We start from the raw sequence: 25,493 nt of genomic DNA, 5'->3' as shown, positions 1-25,493 counted from the left end.
GCTTATTTTTAAAGTAAACTTAATAAGAAGTAAAATGCAAAAAACATGTAAAGTGCCTAATACAATATCACTATTCATCATCCATTTCTTTTTATTCTTCCAAATTTCATTTTCCCAAGTTCACAACTTGCATTCTTCCATCTAATCTATACTTACAGAGCAACTATTAAGTACAAAGTTCTGTGGCTGGCACTGGGAGACTCGGTGATCAATAGGATAGGAATCTCTCTCCATAATGAAACAAAAACCTCAGATGGAGGTTCAGGTTTAAATGATAGCTAATGGTTATTGACTTCTTACAATGTAGCAAGCACAGTATCGAACACTTCACATTCATCCTAACATTTTACTTTGTCACTTATGAGGCAGATGCTCTTTTAAAGAACAATCTGCAGAGTTAAAAAGGTGAACACAGTAGTCAAGTTGGACTCATACCGGGACAACTTGAGCCCCAAACCCTGCACGCATGCCTATACTATGTCTCCTGACCCCTAAATTTTGGGAGCACATCTCCCTTCATTTCTCTGTTTCTGAGTCCTATATAAAAACAGAGTCGAATTCCTCCACTGCTTGAATTATTTTAAAATAAATGATCTTAAAAACAAATATTTTATTAATACAACTTTAGATGTTCCCATGTTGCTGTATAATAATCCTTTTTTCCACAACTTTAATAGAGACCACACAATGAGGGCACCAGTTCTGGACCCAAACTGCCTGACTCTACCACTCCTCAGCTGTGTGACCTAGGGAAAATTACACAGCCACTCTGTACCAGTTTTCTCACCTATAAAATTGGAATGTTACCTACCTCAGAGGTTATCCTAAGAATTATAAGTTAATTTACACAGGTGAAGTTCTAAGCATAACACCAGGTCCACAGCAGTGTTGCCTAATGGACAGGCTTCATGTTTCATGCCATAATTATGCATTCATACTACAATCATGGGTCCCACATCCCAAGAACCACCTTTAATTTTCTTAATATTTCCAGATCAAGGAGGCACTGTTCTTTCCACAAATGTAAACTCCGTTGAACTCAATATAAATATTATTCCTTTTCTAACTTGTTGGTAAATGAAAACTGATGATGCTTGAAGCTGCTACTTTGCTCTACCCAAACTCCTGAAGTCTGCCCCCACCCCAGTCCCTTTCCCTCCAAGCTGGACAGTGCATTCCTCACCTGGCGGGAGTTCAAGAACCAGAGAAGGATCAAGGAGACTTTCGAAGTTCTGCCTCCCAAAGAAACTTTATCCCTTCCCCTCATTCTGCTCATCCTCCTGTTTCATACTCTTATTTCTTTCCCTTCTCCTGAATGTTCTTCATCCCATCCACGACACCCAGTCTTTGATTATCTGGAGAAACATTTCTCTTTGATTATCTTTGTTTATCACACTTCCTGGGGTCTCCGAAGTAACCTTCCCTCTCATCTCACGTCTTGCTTTGCCAGAAAGCGAAATTGTGGCTCGAAACTCTAACTCCCTGGTCTGTCTCGCCCCTTCAGTCCGTCTGAGAAGCCGAGATAGAATCCAGCGCTGCTTCTAGCGTCAAACTCCCTCCACCACCCACGAAGGCGGCTGCTGAGTTCTTCGCGCAACTGCCAAGAAATCACCAGACCTTAACCCACCGCTCCAGGCTCGCTCTCTATAAGTTGAGCCTTGCAGGTGGACGGGAGAGGGATCCAGCGCTTAAGTTACTCTGAACTAGCGCTAAAAGGGGACCTTGAACCCTGGGCGGCGGGGCGGGGCCAGGACACCCCCCAGGCAGAGTCGCTGCGTCCTGGCAGCGCACCTGCTCCCGAGGTGCCTGCGCGCAGGGCGGGCGCCAATCACAGGGCGCAGCCGGGAGCCGCTCTGCTGTGCCCTCCGCGAGCGCTCGGCGGCGCCGGCTAAGTCGTCGCGGGGAAGCCGAGGCTATGGGGAAACTGGTGGCGCTGGCCCTGCTGGGGGCCAGCCTGGCCCTATTCGGGGAGAGGCTAGTGGCGTTTCGGTGAGTTGGCATCTTGATGGGGGCGTCCTCACTACTCTTCTCTCCTTTTCCAAGTTAGATCAAGAACTGCCCGGTGCCACCCTCTTAGCGGATAGGAATGAGCAGCATTGCAACCTCACTTTCAGTCCCACCCAGCAAACTCCCCTTGAAGAGCACTGAAGTGAAAAGTGAACTGACTGATTGCTTTTCCCGAGAAGGTAGGGCAGAAATGCCCCCATTTATTTTTTGAAAGAAATGCGTCCCCACTCCCAATTTCTAGGTCTTCCTCCACCTTCTGCTCTTGGAAAATCCAACTCTGTTGGGAGCACTGGGCTCAAGGGAGAGGATCAGGATGTTTATGACTCACTCAGCAACTTGCCCAAAACAAGGTAAGGGGAGAGGAGTATTGGATTACAGAAGTCACCCCCAGATTGCAAGACCTAGCCAGAAAGTGGGGAAATGAAGGTAGAAACTGGCAGCTTGCAGGTATCACACCTTTCAAAATATAACATCTAGTGGAGCTGATGCCACCCCAGAAATATTTAAGGAAAGGAGTTATATTTAAATTATATTTATATTATAAATATTTAAGGAAAGGAGTTAGAAAGAAGAAATGTTAGGTGGTGATGTTCGTCTCTCAGTGGATCTTGCATTATCTTTAGGTTGCTTTGTTTTTTAATTTCTCTAAGTAGAGCTGGTCTCCTCAGAGGTTCACGGCTAGAATCTGCTGGGGAGCCTGACCCTTTCGCTAATACTTTCCAGCTTGAGTGTGTTTTTTGTTACATTTGGTCCCAGTGCACCCAAGTGAGAAAATCATTAAAAATGATAATTATAAAGTAGATCTAAGGCATGTTTTTTAAAGCGACAGTGAGAAACGACTAAGTAGCGTCTGAATATAGTTTAACAAAAATTAAAAATTATCCCAGGTAGGGCCTCCCCGGTGGCGCAGCGGTTGAGCGCTGGGTTGCGAAGCTGCCCGCGGCCTCTGCGGTGCCGGTTCGATCCCCGGCTGCTCCCCGGCCACCAGAGGAGGGTCCCACATGGCGCGCAGACCTCTCCTTGCGCCCGCTGCTCCCCTCAGCAGTGTCCTTCGGTCCTTCTGCCTGCTCTGCTCCCCGCTCTGGCTCTGGTGAATTCTCTCACCCTCCCGCGCTTCTGACTGTACCCAGTGCATGTATAAACAAAAAACAAACAAACAAACAAACAAATAAATAAATAAAAACATGCCTCTATTAAAAAAAATTTTTAAAAAAAATTATCCCAGGTATTTAGGATAATGTTTCACTGTGGAAACAAGAACACTATATTGAAAAATAATTTGCCTAGGAGTTGAAATTGTAGTCAGTTTAATGAATTTACATACTTGTAAAGTAAGTCAGCATAAAAATGTAAGCACTAATAAAGTTAAAGCAAAAGCTACATGGTTTAACTGACCCTATTGGATTTGGGGAAAGCAGATTGGGGGTTAGGGTCAAAAGGCAAGACTACATGGGATTAAGGAAGAAAGGGCAGCTTTGTAATGGACAATGCTTTCAGAAATTAAATAATACCGTATTTTGTACATTTAACAATAACACTTAGCTATTCGTGCTGTTAAATAGTGTCACTGATTGGGGCAGCAAAATGTCCATGTATAATTGCATTTTAGTCCTTTTACAATCACTGGCTGATATAGGTGAATTACCCCCATAAATGTCCATGTGTGTAAATATATAAAAGGAGATGCCTACTTATCTGTAATATCAATCATCATCAGTATGCTAAATTCATAAGTGAAGAAGAGTTGACGAATATAAAAGTGATTAAAGGCCATGCTTTGATATTGATTTTAGATATTACTCATTGACCCGCTGTGGTTTTATCTTTTACAGACGAAAAGCTTATGCATATAGAGAAGTGGAGCCAGTAGAACCCCAGAACTGCCAAATTATTGAGGGGCTTGGTATGTATATGACAGTACCTGGAGGGACCAGCACCATTTCAAGGCCGCCATTCACTGGACTGAGCCTGCTGACTGATTTAATTCCCTCCTACTCCCTAAACTCTCCTCCTGGGGTCTCTGCCTTATATCCAATACCTCATTCCAAGGAGTTTTCTAATGTCAAAATTTGGGGCTTTTTTCAGTCTTTTCCCCTACAGATCTTTCTCCATTATTTGAGGATCGTAACTGACCACTCCGTGGCGAGGCCCTCTCTAAACTCTCCTCCTGTCCCCTGTCTGTTTTCTCTTGTCTCATTTTTTTCCTTGCTTCTCCCCTCCCCTTGATAACATTCCTAGCTTTAAAGATTACCACCTCCAAAATTTATCTGCAAGTACCAAGAGGAATAAGAACCCTTATTCTCAAGAACCTCAGAGAGTACTGGAATGTCTTTAAAAAAAGTAATTGAAACCCATAGCCAGATCCCCAATCTCTCAAACCACGGGCCTTCTTTTCCAGTCTGAAATCTACTTTACATTTCTGTCATTTCCTCCCTCACATCCCCACCCACAACCAACACTTACAGACATGTCCAAGGTGTGGTACCCCATTCTCAAAGAGTCAATTCAAAAACCACATTTGTTTTCCCCTCGTCCCTCACTGTTTCACATGAGACATGTTGGCATGTCCCTCATCTTTGCTACCCCACCACCCCTCCAATAGGGCTGATCTCAGCTACTTAGCACTGCTCTGACTACTGATTCAGGCCCCAACGCTCCCATTCTCCCTGCTGTTGCTACCAAAAAAAAATCCAGCTAGATTCTTTCACCATTCTGGAAATGGGTTCTTTCACTTTTCACCTTGGCTTGTGAAATTCTCTCCCCTGAGTCCTTCATTTCTTCTTGCTGAAATCAGCTGAAAATCCCTCTACCACCTATGAGCTCTCACAGCATTATGAAACTGATTCACTTGCAACATCTACCTCGTGCTGTATTTTATTGCTTAATTTTACTGCTAGCAGGGACTGTTCTTTCTTTCACTCTCAGATTGCAAACTCCTAGGGTCAAGGGCTACGACTTTTCAGTACTTTTCAGGGTGACAAGATACATTATTGTGACAGAGTTAGCATGTTATTTTTCTTTACATACACTTAGAATAACAGCCCCTTTTGATTTTGGTTTTCTATCTTTTTCTCCCTCCTACTTTCATAAGTAGCTGGTCCTTATGCTCTCTTGTCTTAGAGAAGACTTCTGTTGCTGACTAGAGAGCAGAAAGAACTGAAGACAAACTCCTGACTGCCTTCCACTTTCAAAAGCCTGATTTCCTTTTAGGTATTCTGATGCAGAAAGGATAAGAATATATGGGTATTATTTTTTTTAAGATTTTTTTTTTTAATAGAGGCATGCTTTATTTATTTATTTATTTGTTTTGTTTGTTTGTTTATACATGCACTGGGTACAGTCAGAAGCGCGGGAGGGTGAGAGAATTCACCAGAGCCAGAGCGGGGAGCAGAGCAGGCAGAAGGACCGAAGTACACTGCTGAGGGAAGCAGCGGGCGGCAGGAGAGGTCTGCGCGCCATGTGGGACCCTCCTCCGGTGGCCGGGGAGCAGCCGGGGATCGAACCGGCGCCGCAGAGACTGCGGGCAGCTTCGCAACCCAGCGCTCAACCGCTGCGCCACCGGGGAGGCCCATTTTTTTTTTAAGATTTATTTTATAATTTTTAAATAACAGGCACATTTGCCCCACTTCTTCACAACATTCTGGGTGAGGAGTCAGACCTCAAAAGGCACAGTCACATGGCTTGTTTAGGGAGGCTGAGTACTTTGTATTGTGTGCCCATCCTGAACACTGAAGTGGCAGAATTGTCTAAATTAAAGAGACTACATGGGCTTGACAGTGAGCAATTCCGTGGTAACTAGTGTAGAATAAATGTCATATGTGCTTGCCTAAATATTCTGCGTGGTTTTGAAACATTCCACCTATTATCTTTGTACAACTTTGGCAGGAAGAGACCCAGTAATGACTCAAATTGAATTTTCTTCCAGTTTGGTAAAATGCAGGCTCAGGGTCAGATTTAATTTGATTTAAAAAATAAGGAAATGTCACATTGACTTACTGTTTTGTGGAGTAATATGCATATTTACTACATATGTCTCTTCAAAGATGTGAAACTTGCCAAGTAATTCAGAAGAGCATTTAGACAAGATGATTGCTAAAGTCTAGTCCCACTCTGAGGTTGTATAATTCAAATAGATTTCAGAAACTAAAATGGTGCTAATATTGCAAGACATTGATCAACAGTTTGATTATATAGATATTTTGAAGAGAAGAACTTAAATGATTGGAAGCTAGCTAAAGGAAATATTGTCATGTTATTTCTTTTATATAGTTACAAGAAGTAAATATTTACATTTTGTGTCTGGAGAACTAAACAAGTTAGAACAATCATGAATTATCTGTTAATAGGATAATACAGACATATATACGTATAGATATAGATATACACACTTTTTTTAATGCTGCCTTATCAAAGACTTGTCTAAGAATATTCTGTTGAGTCCTTTACAAACATTTGTATTATCCTCCTAACCAAACTGTAGGATGGGTACTGCTGTAGGTACTTTGTATTTTTTTTAAAGATTTATTTATTTATGCATACAAGAGCTGGGGTACAGGCCAAGGGTGCAGGGAGTGAAAGGATTCACTAGAGACAGAGTGAGGAACAGAACAGGCAGACTGACCGAAATACACTGCTGAGGGGAGCAGCGGGTGAGTTAGGAGAGGTCTGCTGTGCCATGTGGGTAGCTCCCTGGCCGGGGATTGAACTCATGCTGCAGTGCCTGCAGACAGCTTCGTAGGTTGCATCTTAACCCCTTGCACCACCAGGGAGGCCCTGCTTTATGTACTTTGCAGATTAGGAAACTGACACACAGAGAATGAAGTCACTATCCCAGGAGTCTAGAACTAGAGTGATGGTCCTAGATAATGATCCAGAGCCATGTTCTTCTATGCCTTTGTGCACCCATTGCATTTCTTATCATTAATAACACGTTTATTGCAAATGCTTCAAGAAAAACTACTTTGCAAAAAAAAAAACAAAAACAAAAACAAAATCTGAGGTGCAAAAGGCGAATATCAACACACAGGACTGACCCTAACAAGGCAGGCTGAATATTTAAATAAAGATCATGAATGAGACAACATTCAAGTACTCACCTCATCCAACTATTTGATGACCGAAAGGCTTTATGAAGCAATGGGAAACCACCAAAGGATTTTAGCGGGTATGGTAGGCTGTAACAGAGCTGGGGGAAAATTCTGATTTGTGATTTTTTTTTCAAGATTTAGATTTTTGTGCTTAATTTTACTGGTGGAAGAAACCCTTTTTCCTTGCCTTCCTTAGAATTTTTTTTTTTATAAATTTGAAGGATGAAGCAGTGCTAGACTTTAGAAATTGTACCACATAGATCTTTGTGTATTAAGCCAATCTCTTTTCCCAGGTTTTGTGAGTCAAGGATTATTTTAACCTTGAAGTTACTTGGCTACCTTTGCCATCTATTTAAAGCTGCACTTGAAATATGACTGTCTTGATTAGGTTTTCCCTGGGCAGGATCCTAAGCAGACAACCATCTACTTGGTGTCTCTATGTCTCTCCTCTTTTCTCTGTCCCTTCTTGTAGCTTATAAAACATGTTTCTAATTCATAATAGGTTCCATTTGTTTTCTTATCTGGCTGTCAGAACCTTCTCTCCAAGATGTGAAATGATGATAATATTGGCAGCAATGTTTTGGTGTGACCCTTTCTCAGGGTGCCTGTAGAGAATGATGGGAAGCCAAAGAAATGAAGTTATGTTCAGTAATAGCGTTGACAGGTTAAAAAGCAGTAGATGCCTATTCATTAGACTGATTTTAGACTTAGCTGTAGGGTATTGATGATAGTTGTACACAGGCTAATGTGTGTGTGGGGAGGACTCAGAGGAGCGTGTCCTGGGAATTCTTACTCCCATCGGTGCCACTGTTGCAAAGATGTGCTGCTTTTCTCCTGCAGGTGCAGCCAGTGTAGGCATGGGAGGGGCTCAGGAGACGCAGGAATTGTATACCAGCAGCTGGTAGTTCTTTTCCACATCTGAATGCAAAACAAGCTTCCCTGTGCCATGGGTGAGACAAGACAAGCACAACACCTCTGAATATTGCCCATTCCTGTTGATGGTGCACGTGGAATGAATGCCCGACTGGAGAAAGAGCCAAGGGAAGACAGAGCTGGAGAATATCCACAGTCAGGACACTGGTGGAGTGGAGATTCAGGCAAAAGGAAACCAAGATAGTGTGTTCAAAGAGTCTGGAAGAACATCATGTTATGCCACACACAAAGAATGCTGAATCTTTCAGGTCATCAAGATAACCATTGTGAGACAAATCTTGGTTGACCTGGATGCTTAGAAAATTTTGATTAATTTTCAGGTCATTAGTTGGGGATTTGTTGCAACATTTAATGGAGTGAATATAATTCAATCTCTATTCTCTGATTTTGTGTCTATTTTTCATTAATCTGTGGGTTCAAATTTGCATTTTCTTTGCCTTATCCCACTTTCCTGCATTCTTCCCTGTCCCACCCAATTGTTTTGATACCAAGTAACCTATTACCCCAGGAAAACATTCCCCACATGTTTACATAACTACATTACATAACTAAGTAATAGACTATCCCAAAACTTAGTAACATAAAATGGCAACAGTCTTTTTACTCATGAATTTGTAATTCTGACAGGACTCAGTGGAGATAGCTGCATCTCTGTGCCACCTGCAGCAGCATAAAAGGCTGTGAACTAAAGTCACTGGAGACTCTATCAACATATTCATCTCTCCTCTCCCCTCCCCTCCGCTCCCCTCCTCTCCCCTTCCTTTCCTTTCGCCTCCTCCCCTCACCTCCCAAGGTGACCCACAGGCTCAAGGGAAGAGAATACAGATACTGTTGCTTGATGGAGGAATATGATCTTTTCATTTTAAGAAGACTTTGTGATACATATTAATCCCAAAATATCTGTAAAATACAATTTGCCACACTAGATAACCATTGCCTTTACCCTCAGCCCTATCTGCTTGGGACCACTTCTCTCCTATATGAGGCACTTTTGCATTCTGTCCCCAGTCATAACTTATAATACACCTCTTTCCATAGAAAAGTGCTCAAGACCAACTTCAGAAAAATCTTAACTCTCAAATTCACTTATATCTAATAGTCCATATTCAGACCATATCTTTATAGCAGAGAACAATTACTCAATTTCCCAATATGATTGGGTAATGATAGATTTTTAGGCCTCAACAGAAAGGTAGAAGAGGAGAAATGTTTGATTGAGAGGTCTTTAAGAGACGTTCCCACTGATGTTTTTCCAAGTGTTATCGCTCGATCGAGTGATCAGTCTTCCATGGGGAATAAAGCTGAATCTCTCAGGACATGGCCTGGAAGTTTTTATTTAAAGAATAAATGTAGGACATGAATTTATTTTATTGTTCACTGCCTTTTCCTCCTGAAAAATAGAGTTCTAAAAAGAAACTTAAATATTTAAGGCATCTGACTCAGGTTTTATTGTAGAGTAGCATGCTTGTGGGATTCCTAAAAGTTAATGTAGTTTCCCAGGTAAATAGTTGAAAAAGTGAATGCAGTTTTCAAAGGAAGTTTAGAGTTTCAATGGTGAGATTTATTTTTTAAGCCTTCATACATGCAACTTTCTGATCCTCCACTTCTTTTGCAGAAAATGGCTCTGAAGATATTGATATACTTCCTAGTGGGCTGGCTTTTATCTCTAGTGTGAGTATTTTCTATGCCCCTCAGATGCTCTTGTCAATAACTGTATAGACAGTACATTAATGTTACCGACTACATCTGCCAGATGGACCCCTACACACTTATACCACCTGCAGGTAAACCAGTCAACTCAAAAAAAAGCCAAAAACAAGATTCTGGAAGGCTACTCAGGACACCACAGGCTTGCCTGCCCCATGGTGGGTAGCTCCCTGTGGGCAGTTACATCCTCAGTAGGGTCTCAATAAATGCATATTGATTTCCTTTCGATTCTAAGGCTAATCTCCAGATCTGTCCTGTTGCTGTTCATTCCCATTATTGCTCTGTCTGACTGAGCTTCAGCTTCTGTAGTATCTTCTCACTAACTAGTACTCCTCTCTTCATGTCTGTCTGTTTTTGGAGCTTGGTAAATATTTGTGACCAAGATGTTAACCATATCACTTAATTCAAAACGCTGATCACTTTCCATCTTGGGCTCCCTGCCATTCCTTCTACCTCTTTCCAAGACAGGTAGAAAGGATATCCTGCATTTTATTCCCTAAAACCGCCTTCTCAGGCTTGTGATGATCAGGACGCTATGGGGGTGGAATGCATGGACACTGGATTTCGAGAAATTAAGATGTATATGTTGTACAGGTGTTGAAAATGATCATGTATTTGTTAAATCAGTTGCAATTTGAAATGGGGTCTAGGATTTTGAAAAACTTGATTGACTATTTTCAGTGTGATTCTTCTTGTTGTAATTACATGTCTAATATTCCATTTTGGCCAATAAAATACCATGAAACATGGTTTTTTAAATTTGAATCTTTTTGGCCAAAAAGCAGGCACATGGAATAACCCTCAGTGGCCCTAAAATTCTAAATTATTAAGTATATACATTATAGTCAATGTCTCCTTTGGATTTTAAATGGCTGCTGGAGATGGTTTGTGTGGAGTTGGGTAGGTGAGAGGAATTTTATTTCTTTAATTTTCCTCCAAAACCAAAGATAAAGCAAAGCTATCTAGAACAGCTCTTTCTTTGTTGACTTAAGCTTTCTATTGTCCACTGTAGATTTTCAATGTTATACCAAAAAGACCTATAAAATGATTATGCTACAGCTAGAAGATTTCTTTGCTATTCAGAAATGATATTTGTAGTTGTACTATATTCTTCTTTTCTGTTTTCACTGGAATTAAAAGCACTGAATTATTACTACTCAGATTTTCATCACAAATAATTCCATGAGAAATGTGACAGTGAAGCTTTAAATAACAGAGCTCTTTTTGTAAGCTAACAACTCAGAGGCTAAGGATGATGTTGTTTACTCATTTTTAATCTTCCTGCACAGAAGTAAATTCAGTTCCTGTGCTTGCTTTCTTCTAATGCCCTTTCTTGCCATTCCTAGAATATGTGCGGAAGCTGCTGATTCAGAGGGAAGTTCTGTGCAATAGACAGTTTTAGTTTATTTCAAGGTGCCAAGCTGTAGCTTGCTTCCTTACCTTGCCTGCCAGATTACTCCCTTCTTCCCATGTTACCAGCTAACTCCTAAACTCTCCTTCTGGGTGAGGTGCCTTTCTGCAGGTCCCCCACATTCTCTGAGCTTAGGCTCTTAGGTTTGCTGCCTCATCCTTGGATTTCAGCTCCGTGAAGCCAGGACTGTAGAGTGTTCCTTACATGCTCAGCACTTAGTACACTGCCCAGCATACACAGGTGTCTGACTATTTGTGGAATGCACGTAGTAGTGACTGAGAACAGTAGAGACTTCAACGCCTGTCCACACATTCCTATAATCTGCGGGTGAAAATAAGATGCCTGCACCTCCAAGTGACTTTCACCATGTCCAATGGTGAATGGTATCAAAAGAATTGTTTACAATCATTTGCCACAAATTCCTACCCAAATTCCTTACACAGAAAACTAGGTGAGCAGTGAAGTAATTTATTATAAGTGTTTCATGCATCATGATAATTACTCTAAACCAGGATTGTTTGCCATACCCCACCCTTACCTACTTCCCTATTAGGTCATTTCCATTTCTAGATCAACCAGTCTTTCTACTAGCCAGCAGTGCCCACACATGCCCACAAATTGCCAAGGTATTTGCTGTGAGCTTGTGAGCTGCCTTCCTGAACAATCTTCACTAATGGGAGTGAGAAAGGAAGATTTTTGATAAAATTGAAGAATTACAGTAGCAGACAAGAGGAATCAAGAAATTCACATTGAATGAAATCGTTAGAGTAATTGGAGGTAAAATAATCCATTGACAATAAAGAGGAAAAAGGCATATACTCTGGGAAATAATGAGAGAAATTTAGACTAGATACTTGGAGAGATGCAATAGATGACTGGTAGGAATGATCGAAAATATTACTAAACAATATTGAGCATTTGGTTGAAGGTGAGATGACAATTGTGGTGGAGTTTTTCAACCTGATCTTAGACTACCCCTCTGTAGGAGCCAGACCTCATTTGATGAATGAGGTGAACAACATCTCGTTCAGCAGCGCCAGGTGTCTAGGGGAAGTCAGGTTTCCATAAGATTTAGGAATAGAGAGACTAGTCTAAGAAAAATTTAATGTAGGTGTGGTTGTTCAGAGCTGAAGATTGACTCCCTTGGGATGCAGGAGTGGGGCAGAGGCAGTGGAAAGACCAACAACTGTATTATGAGTGTGTGTGTGTGTTTAAAAGAAGGAGCTGAGAGGAGATAGAGAAGGTAGGAATAAAAGAATTTGACTATAAATGGAAATGAGGGTACATGAAAAGACACAATATTATTGATAAGATATATATCAGAAGGATGGGGTAGGGATACAGGAAGAAAGTGGGTTGAGTCTTGTAACTGGTCTAGATTAAACCACTCCCCGGGTTTGAGACCACAGCCTGGGATGCAGGAAAGACCCAGTACATCAGGATGTTTATTATTGACTGATCAATACCTAGTACTTCCGGTAGAGCCACTGTCCAAGTTATAAATGTGAACTTTTTGAACTACTTGAAGAAATTAAGTCAGGTCCAAATTTTCAGACATACCTATAGGAGCAAAGTAGGTCAAAAATAGTCAACTCTATGTTAATTTTTGGTTGATACTATTTACCAGCACATAACATACTGTAAGAATAGGAGCAATACAATGAAATCATGCACCGTGCACCCTTTCTCTCTGATTCAAGGAAGGTTATTATAGAATGTCAAGACTAAAGAATCTTAGCAATTGTACGTAAGTTGACTCATTCTATGTATAAGGAACCCAAGGCACAGGTAGGCCAGGGGACTTACACAAAGTCACACAGCCTAATTTCCTGCATGACACTTTTTAGCTTAACCCTTCTCTCTACATTCAACTGAATATAGGTTCTTCCCATATTCCCATTCCCAATAGCTTCCATGACATTAGTTGTCCCTCATATTGGATAATGACAACAGCTGACAGAGTGAAAAATCCCAGAAGTCTGAAAGAAATAGAGTACTCTGAACATTTTGTTAGCCTTTGAGATTCTAGCTTCCATATGAAAACGTTTTGATAAGTATATGTATGCATTCTCTCTCAGTCTCTCTCTCTTTTTTCAGGGGTTAAAATATCCAGGCATGCCATGCTTTGCTCCTGATGAACCAGGACAAATCTTCTTGATTGATATGAATGAACAAAATGTAAGGGCCCAGGCACTACCTATCAGTGGTGGTTTTGACAAAGCATCATTTAATCCACACGGGATTAGTACTTTCATCAACAAAGGTAAAGCCTGAATACATAAGAATGAAGGGAAAATGAGGGAAATATAAACCAGTCACCCCAACTACTGAATTGAATGTGAAGTGAGGAAGATGCTATTTTATCAGAATGATGGATGTGTATTTGTAAGATAATAACCATGCATCAATATATTTTTAAAGAGTACAATTAAAGAAGGAAAAATAAAATGTGATCACACTTTTCATCCTAACCCTTTTTCGTCTCACTTGACCATCACAAATAGTTTGGATATTGGACTCAGAAATCTACTGTATAAACTGCAGGCTCTTTGAAAATAATTGTGGGACATTAAAAAACACAATACAAATGAAAATAATAGATAATTAGACTTTGTCAATATTTAAAACTTCCAACGACATCATCAAGAAAGTAAAAATATAATCTAGAGAATGAGAGAAAAGACTCACAAATCATGTATCTGATAAGAAGCTTACATATAAAATATATAAACAATTCATACAACTCAACGACAGAAAGACCAATATCCCAATTTAAAAAATTGTACAAAGGATCTTGAATATCTCCAAAAAGATATACAAATGGCCGGTAAAGACATGAAAAGATACTCAACACTCTTAGTCATTTGAGAAATGCAAATCAAGGCCACAATGAGGTACTACTTCACACTCACTTGGATGAGCATAATAAAGACAGACAATAACAAAGGTTGGCAAGCATGTAGAGAAATTGAAACCTTCCCAGTTTGCTAGCAGGATTGGAAAGCTGTTTGGCAGTTCCTCAAAATGTTAAATATGAGTACTCCATAATCCAGGATCTCTACTCCTTGGTGTATACCTAAGAGAGTTGAGAACATAGGTCCATACCAACACATATACAGAAATGTTCATAGCAACATTATTCCTAATATCTAAGTGAAAATAACTCAAATTTCCATAAACTAATGAATGCATTAACAGAGCTATTTATACAATGGAATGTCATTTGGCTACAACACAGATGAACTTTGTATACATTATCTTAAGGCAAAGAATTCAGACACTAAGGCCACACATTGCAGGATTCCATTTATAGAAAGTGTCCAAAATAGGCAAATTCCTAAGACAAAAAAAAAAAAATAGATTAGTGATTCACAAGGGCTGGAAGGGGGTGGGGAATAGAGACTGGCAGTTAGTGGGTGTGGGGTTTCTTGTTGGGGTGTTGGGGTGAGGAAAATCTTCTGGAACCAGTTAGTATGGTTGCACAACTCTGTGATTAGCTAGAAACCACTAAACTGTACATTTTTTAAGTGTGAATTTATGGCATATGTATTATATCTCAAGAAATCTGTTCTAAAAATAGTTATTAATATAAATGCTTTAAAATGACAATTTCAAATATTATTTTGTGCTTATTCATTGTTCTTAATTTCAGTCTAATTTAATTCTTAAATATTGTAGGTCTAGTGTGGGTACATATAAAGCATGCAGAAAAATAAGAACAGTGAAACCTCACTAATAGTAATTACATGAAGGGAAGCAGGATTGGAAGTGTTGGAACTTAACATTTTTAAACAAAATGTTGTTTTGATTCTTCCAAATGCATACTGGAGTTACAATGTGTTGTTAAGTATAAGTTTTCTGGAGTGTGTTTAATGAATAAAAAAGACAGATTAATAATTGTTTCAAAACGTATCCAAAACATCTTTGGTCCGTACCACTATTGACTTGTTCATTTTAAAACAAATGGGTACCTTTTAAAATGTTGCAATAATATTTTATTAAGTGGGTTAAATATGCCACCGATTTCTTATAATATACTGTGTACTGCATAGCAAGTCCCATTTTAAAAGATAATTGTACCCAACAATTTTGTATTAGGTTAGAGTTTACAAAGCATTTTCATATATAATTCATTTATTTCTATAATAAAACGCTAGGTCCAATTTTGATACTTCCCTTCTCTCCACTCCATTCCATCAACTCATTACTACATCCTGTCCTATTTAGCCCTCAAACAAGTTGTTCACCTCGGTCCAGCCTCACCACCACCATTCCAGTCCAAGTCCCCAACATGTTTTTACCAGATACCGCTGTGCCTCCTGCAAAGCAAATTCCCTATAATACCACCTTAACCCATTTTCATATGTATAAGTCACTTCTCATGCAAATAATATCACGTGACTTCCTTCTTAAAATCCTCCATATTGTTCCCATTACTGTAAAGATAAACTCCAGATCTCAATATGGCCTGAGTTTAGGTACTACCCCTACACATTCTGGCATTTAGGTACTACCCCTACACATTCTGGCCTTACTGAACACCACTATCCCCCTGATTCTCTGAATCAGCCACACTGGATTTTAGTTCTATAAAATGCACATACCTCAGGGCCTTTGCATCTGCATTGCCTCTGCACAGAATGTCTCTGTGACTTCTAGCTTATCATGAAGGCCCAGCTTAATGTCAACTTCTTAAGTTTTCCCATCCTCTTGTTTCAAGGTATGAACCTTACTATATATATTCTCAATGTACTTCTTCTTTTTAGTATGCTCTATAGTAAGTGCTTTCTCATCTGTAGATCTAAGCATAACTGTCAATCCTATGAAGAATGCATCACCCCACTCCAGTATTCTTTCATTTACTTATTATTTCCTCCATTTTCTTCTCTAAAGTTAATTACCATGAAAGCTATGTGACCTGTTCCCTGCTGAATTGTAGGATACTGTCCTAGAATGGTATCTGCTATATAGAAGGGATTCTGTGAACTTGTATTAAATGAACAGATGAATGAGCTCTTCAAAAGAGACAGGAAAAATATGAATTAATTTTACAGATGGATAAATGGACTTTAGAAAAATGCAGTGAAGTGTGACTTTATGTCTGTAATTAATAAATGGCAGTTTCAGAACTAGAACCCAGGTAGTCTTACTTCTAATCCTGTGTCATTTACTTAGGTAAAATTAGGATTCCCAGTTTAATTTTACAATGCATAAGGCACCACATTTTTGTCTGACATGCAAGCAAGAACATAGTGCTTCACTGGAGAAGGTACAATGAGTGATCTGATGAACTTGAAGCTATTTTATTGCATGGGATGTCATTAGAACTATTTTTGCTTTGTTTTCGGGAATGGAGTTTGGTTTTGTTTCTTTTTTGAGATGGGACCAGTTTACATATTAACCCACAGGCATATAATCAGGCTTGCATAAACTGAGTATATTATGAATGACAATTATGTGTTAGCATCTCCCTTCATTATGTATCTAATGTATAAGACCAAAACATTACACATAGAAATAGAGATGGAATGAGTAGAGAATAAAAATAATCTCAAAGGACATATCTTAAACAGAAGCAATGGCTCAGTAGAATATTAAAGAAGGAGAAAGGCCAATCAGAACAAATAAAGGTCATGCTGTGTCCCACAAGTGTGTCTGGCTGAAGGGCTGGGTAGGGGTTAGAATTCATCTTGGAATCAGCTTTTGAAGCCCCAGGCCCTGCACAGAGCTTTGTAAGACTAAAAACAAAAGGTTCATCTTTGAGGAAGTACTTTTCCTTAATTTACAAAGGTGCCAGTGTGCTTCAGGGGCCCTGAGTATCAACAATCTCTGCATCTAATGGCCAGGGATGAAGCATCTCTGCATCTCCACCACAAGCTTGGAAACCATATAAAGGAAAGGCGCAGAGGAGATGAACACAGAGCAGTTCCCAGGGAGGTGCATGGAGTCAGACCCTTTCAAAGTCCAGAACTCATCTGACCTAGAGCTCCTGATAAGTCAGATGACAGTGCTCTGAGAAGCCAGGTTACTACCCCACAAGTTCACATCCCAATATAAAAATAGATCAGTGTACATTCTTGAGATGGGTAATGCTCAGAATTGGCTAGTCTGTTTTCTCTTGCATTCATATTTACATTCCAGGTCCACTGGGCTCACTAAATTGTGCTATTGCAACCTGAGGTAGCTGACTTGTGACAGCAGTTCATTCTCTAGCTGGGAAGTCTTGCTTATTTTAAGATATTTATACAGCCCTTGCATTTCTTGATCTTGTGTGGGCATTTCTCACAGGGAAGCATTCTCAGCAAAACTTTGTTTGCTTGCCCTTCTTCTCTTGTTGAAGGGCCACCCTGGGAAACCACATTGTGTTTATGCTTCATTGTAGTTCTGTATCTTCCTCCTAGGGAAGTATGTAGGCGATGATGAAGAGACCATTGCAGGAACCCATGTGCTTGGGTCTTCCACTTGGTAGTTGGTGAAATTGCTGACACATCATTTATCTTCTGAGCCTCAATTTCCTCAGTAAAGTGTATATACTGGCATTTTTCCTTACTTACCTATCAGATGGATCATATGCAAGATATATGAGAAAAATCCCTGGAAGTGATAAAGTTCTATACCAAGTCTAATAATAGTTGCAATAGAAGTAAACTTCTTGGAACTGTTGTCTTTTTTTCCACTATAGACAATACTGTGTATCTTTATGTTGTGAGTCATCCCCACATGGATTCCACTGTGGAGATATTTAAATTTGAGGAACAGCCACGTTCTCTCATATATCTGAAAACCATAAAACATGAACTGCTCAAGAGGTATGGAATTAAAGTATTTTACACTTCTATTTATTGTGTACCTCTGCGGTGTGCTTTGTTTTCTCTGGTTCAGCAGGCTTTCTTAAACTTGTTTTATAACATTTTTTCTAAAGTTTTCTAAAGGTTCCCATGGCGACATTGCCTAGCACCTCACCAGAAATTGCTGTATTCAGTATTGAATATCCTTATATTATCCAGCTTTTCTGAAAGCATTTTAATCCTATAAAGGTGCTCAATTTGATTCTCAGCTCTAATTCCATCCTCCCTAGCACAGCAACTCAATCCCTAGTATCGGGCTCTCTTTTTATACCCACAGCCTTTTCAAGTTGTCCTGGCAGGTTGTCCCCTGACAGCCACACCCACAGGGTATTATAACAGACTTCCAGATGGGCCATACCTTTGCTTAATCAGAGATTTAAAAAAGAAATTGAAAAGGCCTGTGAGCACATGTTTTAAAAAAATCACATTTATTAAGCATTGACTATGTGGCAGGCACTATGCCAAACTAATTTAATTTTCATAATGGCCTTTAGTTACAGGCATGAGTAAACTGAAACTTAGAGAAGTTTTGGATTAAGTAATTGACTAAGTTACATAACTTGTAAGTGGCAGAACCAGGTGTAAACCTAGATCCATCTGAATTCAAAGCTGGGTTTGGTTTTGCAATGACGGACATAAAGAAAAAAATAGTAAGTTTTTTAATGGATAGGTTACTTGTTTCAGACTATAACTTACAGTGAAGAATTTGTTTCTCATTAAGTTGCTTGTTACTTAAGGAAAACATGGTACATCACATACTTGTTCTTAAAATCTTCCATCCGGCATTTGTTTGTGTTGCTGTTTAGAGTAAATAAACTTTCTATGGAAATAAAAAAAAATCTTCCATCTGAAGCCACACCCATCACTTCATTTCATTGGCCAAAGCAAATCATATGGCTGTGATACAACATCAAGGACATGGAGAAGTCTAATCTAGAAGGAGCAGAAGCAGAACTCTTAGCGACCTCCACTATGGCCACTATAGAAACCATTATTAACATTACAAATCACAGATTTGGAGTGTGAGGTTTATTTGTATATTTATTTGATTTTGTTGATGTCTATGAAAGGGAAGAGTGAGAATATAGCAAATGGCTAAAAGAAAATTCATCAGGGCAATGAAAAATCTTGTACTTTCTGTGAAAGTCTTTAATCCATAGTAGTACATGTCTACTTTTTCAAATTAATGAACACATTGATCTTTGAGATATAATGGTTTTTGGCAACAGTCAGGATATTTGACTATTCCATATTTTAATTCTCTCTCTTACTCTTTCCCTCTCTCTCTTTTACTCTGTTCCTCTTTCTCTCTCTCTCTCTCTCTCTCTCTCTCTCTCTCTCGCTCTCTCTCTCTCTCTCGCTCTCTCTCTCTAGTGTGAATGACATAGTAGTTCTTGGACCAGAACAGTTCTATGCCACCAGAGATCACTATTTTACCAACTTCTTCCTGTTGCTGATAGAGATGATTATGGATCTTCATTGGAGTTATGTTCTTTTCTACAGTCCAAGCGAAGTCAAAGTGGTAGCCAAAGGATTTAGTTCTGCCAATGGGATCACAGTGTCACCAGATAAGAAGTAAGATCTTCTATAATTTTTGCCCTGGATAGTTTAATCCACACATTCCCCTAAGTGGTATTATTTCTTTAGGTGTAAGTAGGAAGGCTCAGGTGTGACCAGATTATGATTTTTAATGTGTGATCACATTATGATTTTTTTTTTTTTGCTCTTATTATTTTTTTCTCTTTTTTTTTTTTGGATTTTTTTATTGAGGTAACTTTGGTTTACATCATTGTTTATATTTTGGAAGTACAGCTCTTCCTTCTGCCCTTTTTTTTTTAAAGATTTATTTATTTATACAAGAACTGGGGTACAGGCCAGATGTGTGAGAGGGTGAGAAGATTCACCACAGACAGAGCAGGGAGCAGAATAGGCAGATGGACCAAAAACACTGAAGGAAACAGTGGGCAAGACAGGAGAGGTCTGCTACACCATGTGGGTATGTCCCAGGCTGGCCAGGAATTGAACCTGCACTGCAGAGGCTGAGGACAGCTTCACAGTACTGTGCTTAACCCACTGTGCCATGGGGGAGGCCCTCCTCTGCCCCTTTCAGGTGCTGTTACCTTAGTGTTCCCACCACCAAATCACCCACGCATAGTCCATTGTGCTCCCTCTCCACTTTGTCCTTGCCCTTCCCTCCTGTGAATGTCTCGGTTCTATAGTCAGCTTTCAAGAGTTAGTTTTTGAGTTTGGTTTTATCTGACTCTTTGCTTGGTTTCTCTATATTCCACATATTAGTGACATCATCCAGTATTTGTCTTAAGGGAAACTTTTGTCCCTTGCACTTCAGGATCCCACCAATAAAATGAAGGATTTGGACCCATTCTTATAAGATTCTTGTTCCAGATTCTTACATGATTACAAAAACTCATTTATCTACCACATTAAAAAGAAATGTGTAAAACCTCTATCCCTAATAAAGCTAGAAAGTCTTTAACCATTTATACTGAGTTCTTTTAAGAGAGAGAGACCCAATTTCAATTGAGCATTGCAGTCATGTAAGTTTCAGACTTCTGATATCCTAAAGAGTAGACTTTTCTATGAGAAAACGCTATTTTAAGTAGCATAAAATTTTATGAGAAATACTCTTTTAAAGTATCTTAAAATGGAAAATTCTCGAAAAAGTAAAGTTCCATGAATATTAATATGTAAATCTGGAGTGATAAGTAGAGATTATCCCTGCAGAAAACAACTCTTAAGTGCCCTTTGTCTTTAAAAAAATGATTGCAATTGAGCTTCATGGTCATCTGATAATTCTTTTCAAGCACTAGTTTTTGAAAGAATAGACTCTTGGCTTTATAAGAGATTTACTTACCTCGATTCAATTTAAGTTGAATAAATAAATAAATCATGACTCCTAAGTAATGAGACAGAGGCTATATGTCATCTGGAAACACCAATTTCATTACTTTATCGTCATATCTCATATGCAAAGCTTATTTGAAGCAATTCAATAATATTAAAAATTCTACTCATATTTTCTCCTGGTACTGTGCTTTTGAAAGACATTGCTGTAGTACTTTCAACTACTATGAAGTTTTATACCTCTTCTTGAAAATAATAGTTAGCATTGTCTCCACACTACTTGTTTAAATGAAAATGTTATTCACTTCAAAGGTATATCTATGTAGCAGATGTAACGGCTCATAACATTCATGTAATGAAGAAACATGATAACTGGGATTTAACTCCACTGAAGGTAAAGTGTTCTGTGCTGCCTGCACAGCATGACCTCTTACATTGGTTTCTACACTTGACCTAGGAATTTGTTCCTGAATGAAGGAAACATGGCTATTTTAAAATAATGTCAATAGATTATGTCTGCACTTCTAAAATTTGTTAGGAAAACCCCTTATAAAGGCCAATTTCAGCAACCAGAAGTAGTTGGTGGGAGGGAAAAAGAGGGAAGAATTTTGAAACAATGTCTTCACTACTATCCCTTTGTTGGCAGGTAATACAGTTAAGCACTTTAGTGGACAACTTAACTGTCGATCGTGTCACGGGAGATATTTTGGCTGGATGCCATCCTAATGGCATGAAACTTCTGAGCTATAACCCTGAGGATCCTCCAGGGTCAGAAGTAAGTTCCTATTATTTTCTCAGCTCACAGGCAACACTGCACGAACAACTGATTGAAGTCACTTAGGAAAATTTAGCAGGTCACATTGGATATTCTAGAAGTGCACAAATTCTACACATGGAAGGAGCAGAGAGTTTGGCAGGATAGGGAAAGATGGACTGTTATCCCTCCCAGGCCACCAGATGCCAACTTCACATCAGCACTAGATGACATAAAAACTTTTCAAAGACTGTACTTATTATTGGGAATAATGGGAAAATCAGCTTGATCATTCATACTGACCCAGATCGATGTAGGCTCTGAGCAGACCCTGTAGTTAGGCAAATGGAGAATCATGCATGAAACCATCTTTTTCCTCATAATGCAAGATGAAACTCATGTAAAAGGGCCTGAATTACTGTAATTTTGAGGCAAAGTTAGTTTCTACCTACAGATTCTAATATATGCGGTAGTGCTACAAATGTCTCATTTTAAAGATGTTATTCAAAAATCTCTTCTAAGAAAATAACAATTCATTGAATTTTATATAATATTAAAAACAATAGTATAAGGTGTTGCATTTTCTATGACATTGGGTTTAAAAATAAAATGATCTCTACTAAATTCAAATGTAGATATAAATTCTTGGTACAATGTACCAGACTTTTTTCTAGTGCTTAAGATATATTGGAAAACAAACCCCACAAAGATCTCTTCTCTTAATGAGGAGGGACAGACGATGGACAAAAGGTATAAGAAATAAGTAAATATATAGTTGGGCCTCCCCTGGTGGCACAGGTGGTTGAACACCACACTATGAGGCTGTCTACAGCCTCTGCAGCACCGGTTCGATTTCAGCCGGCCGGCAAGGGTCCCACATGGCACAGCAGACCTCTCCTGTCGCGCCCGCTGCTCCCCTCAGAGTGTATTTCGTCAGTCTGCCTGTTCTGTTTCCTGCTCTGTCTCTGGTGAATGGTCTCACCCGCCCACGCATCTGGCCTGTACCCTGGTTCTTGTATAAATAAATAAATAAATCTTTAATATATATATATATATTAATTTGAAGGTGTAAGTTCTATTGAGGGGGAAAATACAGCAGTTTAAAGGGGACCAAGAATGTGATGAACAGGGGGATGGACAGGTTCTACTATTAAATACAGAGATCAGCAGACTCATTGAAAAGGTAATATTTGAAAAAAGATAAAATGTTTGAATCTAGATTTGGGCAATTGGGAATTTTGAAATTCAAGCCCTAGCCTGGTAATTAGTCCAGTAAATTAGTACAGTTATTTTTTCTTCCAATATTGGTCATTTTTTTTAAGATTTTTTAAAATTTATTTTATTTATACAAGCACTGGGTACAGTCAGAAGTGCGGGAGGGTGAGAGAATTCACCAGAGCCAGAGGGGAGAGTAGAGCAGGCAGACTGATGGAGGAAGTACACTGCTGAAGGGAGCAGTGGGCGGCAGGAGTGGTCTGCGCGCCATGTGGGACCCTAGCCCAGTGGCCGGGGATCGAATCGGCACTGCAGAGGCTGTGGGCAGCTTCGCAACCCAGCACTCAACCACTGTGCTACCAGGGAGGCCCCCAATATTGGTCTTATATAGTTTAAAAAAATAACACTTTTCTCTTAATAACAAAATTTTAGTCATAGTTTCTTTAAAAAAATTCACCAGGGATTAGTATCTAAGATATATGAAGAACTCATCCAACTTTTAACAACAAAAATCAGCCCAGTTAATAAATGGGCAGAATATCTGAATAGACACTTTTCCAAAGAAGCTGTACAGATGACCAAAACATATCAAAAAATAATCATCATTTCTAATAAGGAAATGCAAATCAAAACCACAATTCTCACATCTGTGGGAATGGCATAATCAAAAATACTCCTAACAAGAAGTGTTAGAGAGGATGTGGAGAAAAATACAGTGTTGATGAGAATGCAAATTGATGCATTCTCCATTTTGGAAAGCTGCCTGGGCCTTTCTTAAAAAAATAAAAATAGAAATTTCACAGGCTCCAACTTCTGGGTACTAAATCAAAGTGAATGATTAAAGCAAAACAAAAATAAGCTAGTGAACATTGATAACCAAACTGAGGTTAGCAGAGATGAAGGGATTAAGGAAAGGTTGAAGCGGGGTATAAAGCATGGTGGTGGGCATTTTGTTGTTGCTTTGTTTATTTTTGTTGTTTTCTTCAGAAATAATAAAATAATTAAAAAAAAAGTCAAGTGTCACCTTAAATATGCACACACATACCATTCATACATACATACTTAAAAACACTAAAAAATGTAAAAGAAACAAAAAGTTCATCATGAACCTTGAAATTAAAGAATTGCTACTTTAAGCTAGCAGGCTGCCCTTGGCAGATAAGTGCTTCCAGAAACGATAGATTTAACATCTGCATATGCCCAACAACCGTGTTTGCTTTCAGAGCATGAAAATATAGTCCACACACTGATTTGAAAATTGCTTAGGATCCTTCTCCTGTCTCCATCTTCAAGTTTAATCATTTGTTTATTTTGGATATGAGTTCTTTCTTCACAATCACCAACACTCTTTACTTTTGGCTGAGTCTAATGTTTTCTATGTGAGATCCAAATGTGAGCATTTTTTTATAACAAACCTGAGAAGAAGTCTAAGGGTCTCCCTTAAGATCAAAAAAAAAGAAACTCAACTAAATTCTATTCTAACAAGAGATGTCAATATGGACCCATGACTCATGAATTTCAAATAGATTTTTCTTTAGTTTCTCTTATGTTCTGTTTGAGTAAACTTCATGCAGGCTATTTGGAAAACAGAGTGCTTATATATTTACTAATTATCAAAGTAAAGTTACGCTAATCCTGGAGATCAATAACAGTATTAGGAATTGAAATGTCAGATTGAATGCCAAAGTATGCATTATTATGCTTCCTAGTCATTTTACTTGTGGTTGTGGGGCGGAGGTCATCCCATTCCAAATTTAACGATTATTATCCTACTGGTTACCAGGTCAGGTTGACTGGCTAAAGGACTGTCCCTTCATCATTTCTTCCTTGGTTTCCCTCCCCAGGCTGTAGGCCCAGACAAGGGTAAGGCCTTTCCCACAGAGGGAGAAACACTGCTCAAGAATATAAGAGCATACACTGGTTCTTATTTCCCTCCATAGGTGATGCCCAAACTAATAAAGGAATTTAGCTAATCTAAGATAACTAGTCCACCTGACTACTTATATATCCTTAAGACATTAGTGCTTTCATCACAAGAAAACCAAGATTAAAGATATATAGATTTTAGCTTATTGATTTCTGAGAAATATATTAGTCTTAAGCATTTTGGAAGGAACACGTGATGTGAACAACTGGTCAGATAGCGTACTAACGAATGATCTTTTCTCACCAGGTACTTCGCATCCAGAAGGTTTTGTCTAAGCATCCCAAGATCAACACCCTGTATGCCAATAATGGCTCTGTGCTTCAGGGCAGCACTGTAGCTTCTCTGTACCAGAACAAACTTCTCATAGGCACCATATTTCATAAAACTCTGTATTGTGAGCTCTAGACCCCAGATAGTCCAAAAAGTCTGCATGCTGGGTAGAGACCAACCCCTGATTGTATGATAAATGGAACTGTAAGTAAATAACAACTACCAACAAAAGTGTGCCTGGCTTTTCCTAAGTAGAAGCCGAGACATTACATAATATCCACCAAATTGCAAGTCAAGTTAGTAACAGTCCAACAAGAAGCCAAACCTCTCAATTTTTTTTTTTTTTTTGTCTTGCAACCCTAATGTTTTTTTCCCTCTTTTGGGGATGGTAAATAAAATTACTTGCCCCCCAATGCATCCAAGTTACAATGACTAAGTATAAGATGAATAGTCACAATAAATACTCAGTAAA

At 39.1% G+C, this 25,493-nt stretch overlaps 1 protein-coding gene across 1 annotated transcript; it reads left to right on the top strand.

The window, feature by feature from the left end:
• Positions 1-1,915: 1,915 nt before the first annotated feature.
• PON3 (paraoxonase 3) lies at positions 1,916-25,493 on the top strand (the record flags this gene model as incomplete). The annotated part of the gene is made up of 9 exons (XM_084229181.1): positions 1,916-1,989; positions 3,840-3,910; positions 9,643-9,698; positions 13,243-13,408; positions 17,828-17,954; positions 19,368-19,568; positions 21,168-21,249; positions 21,502-21,630; positions 24,998-25,493. The coding sequence occupies 9 exons, from the start codon at positions 1,916-1,918 to the stop codon at positions 25,154-25,156; spliced, it is 1,065 nt and encodes a 354-aa protein (XP_084085307.1). The 3' UTR covers positions 25,157-25,493.

Source organism: Talpa europaea (genome assembly GCF_964194135.1).
Source record: "Talpa europaea genome assembly, chromosome: 3".
NCBI lineage: Eukaryota > Metazoa > Chordata > Mammalia > Eulipotyphla > Talpidae > Talpa > Talpa europaea.
This window is presented reverse-complemented; position numbering and strand designations above follow the sequence as displayed.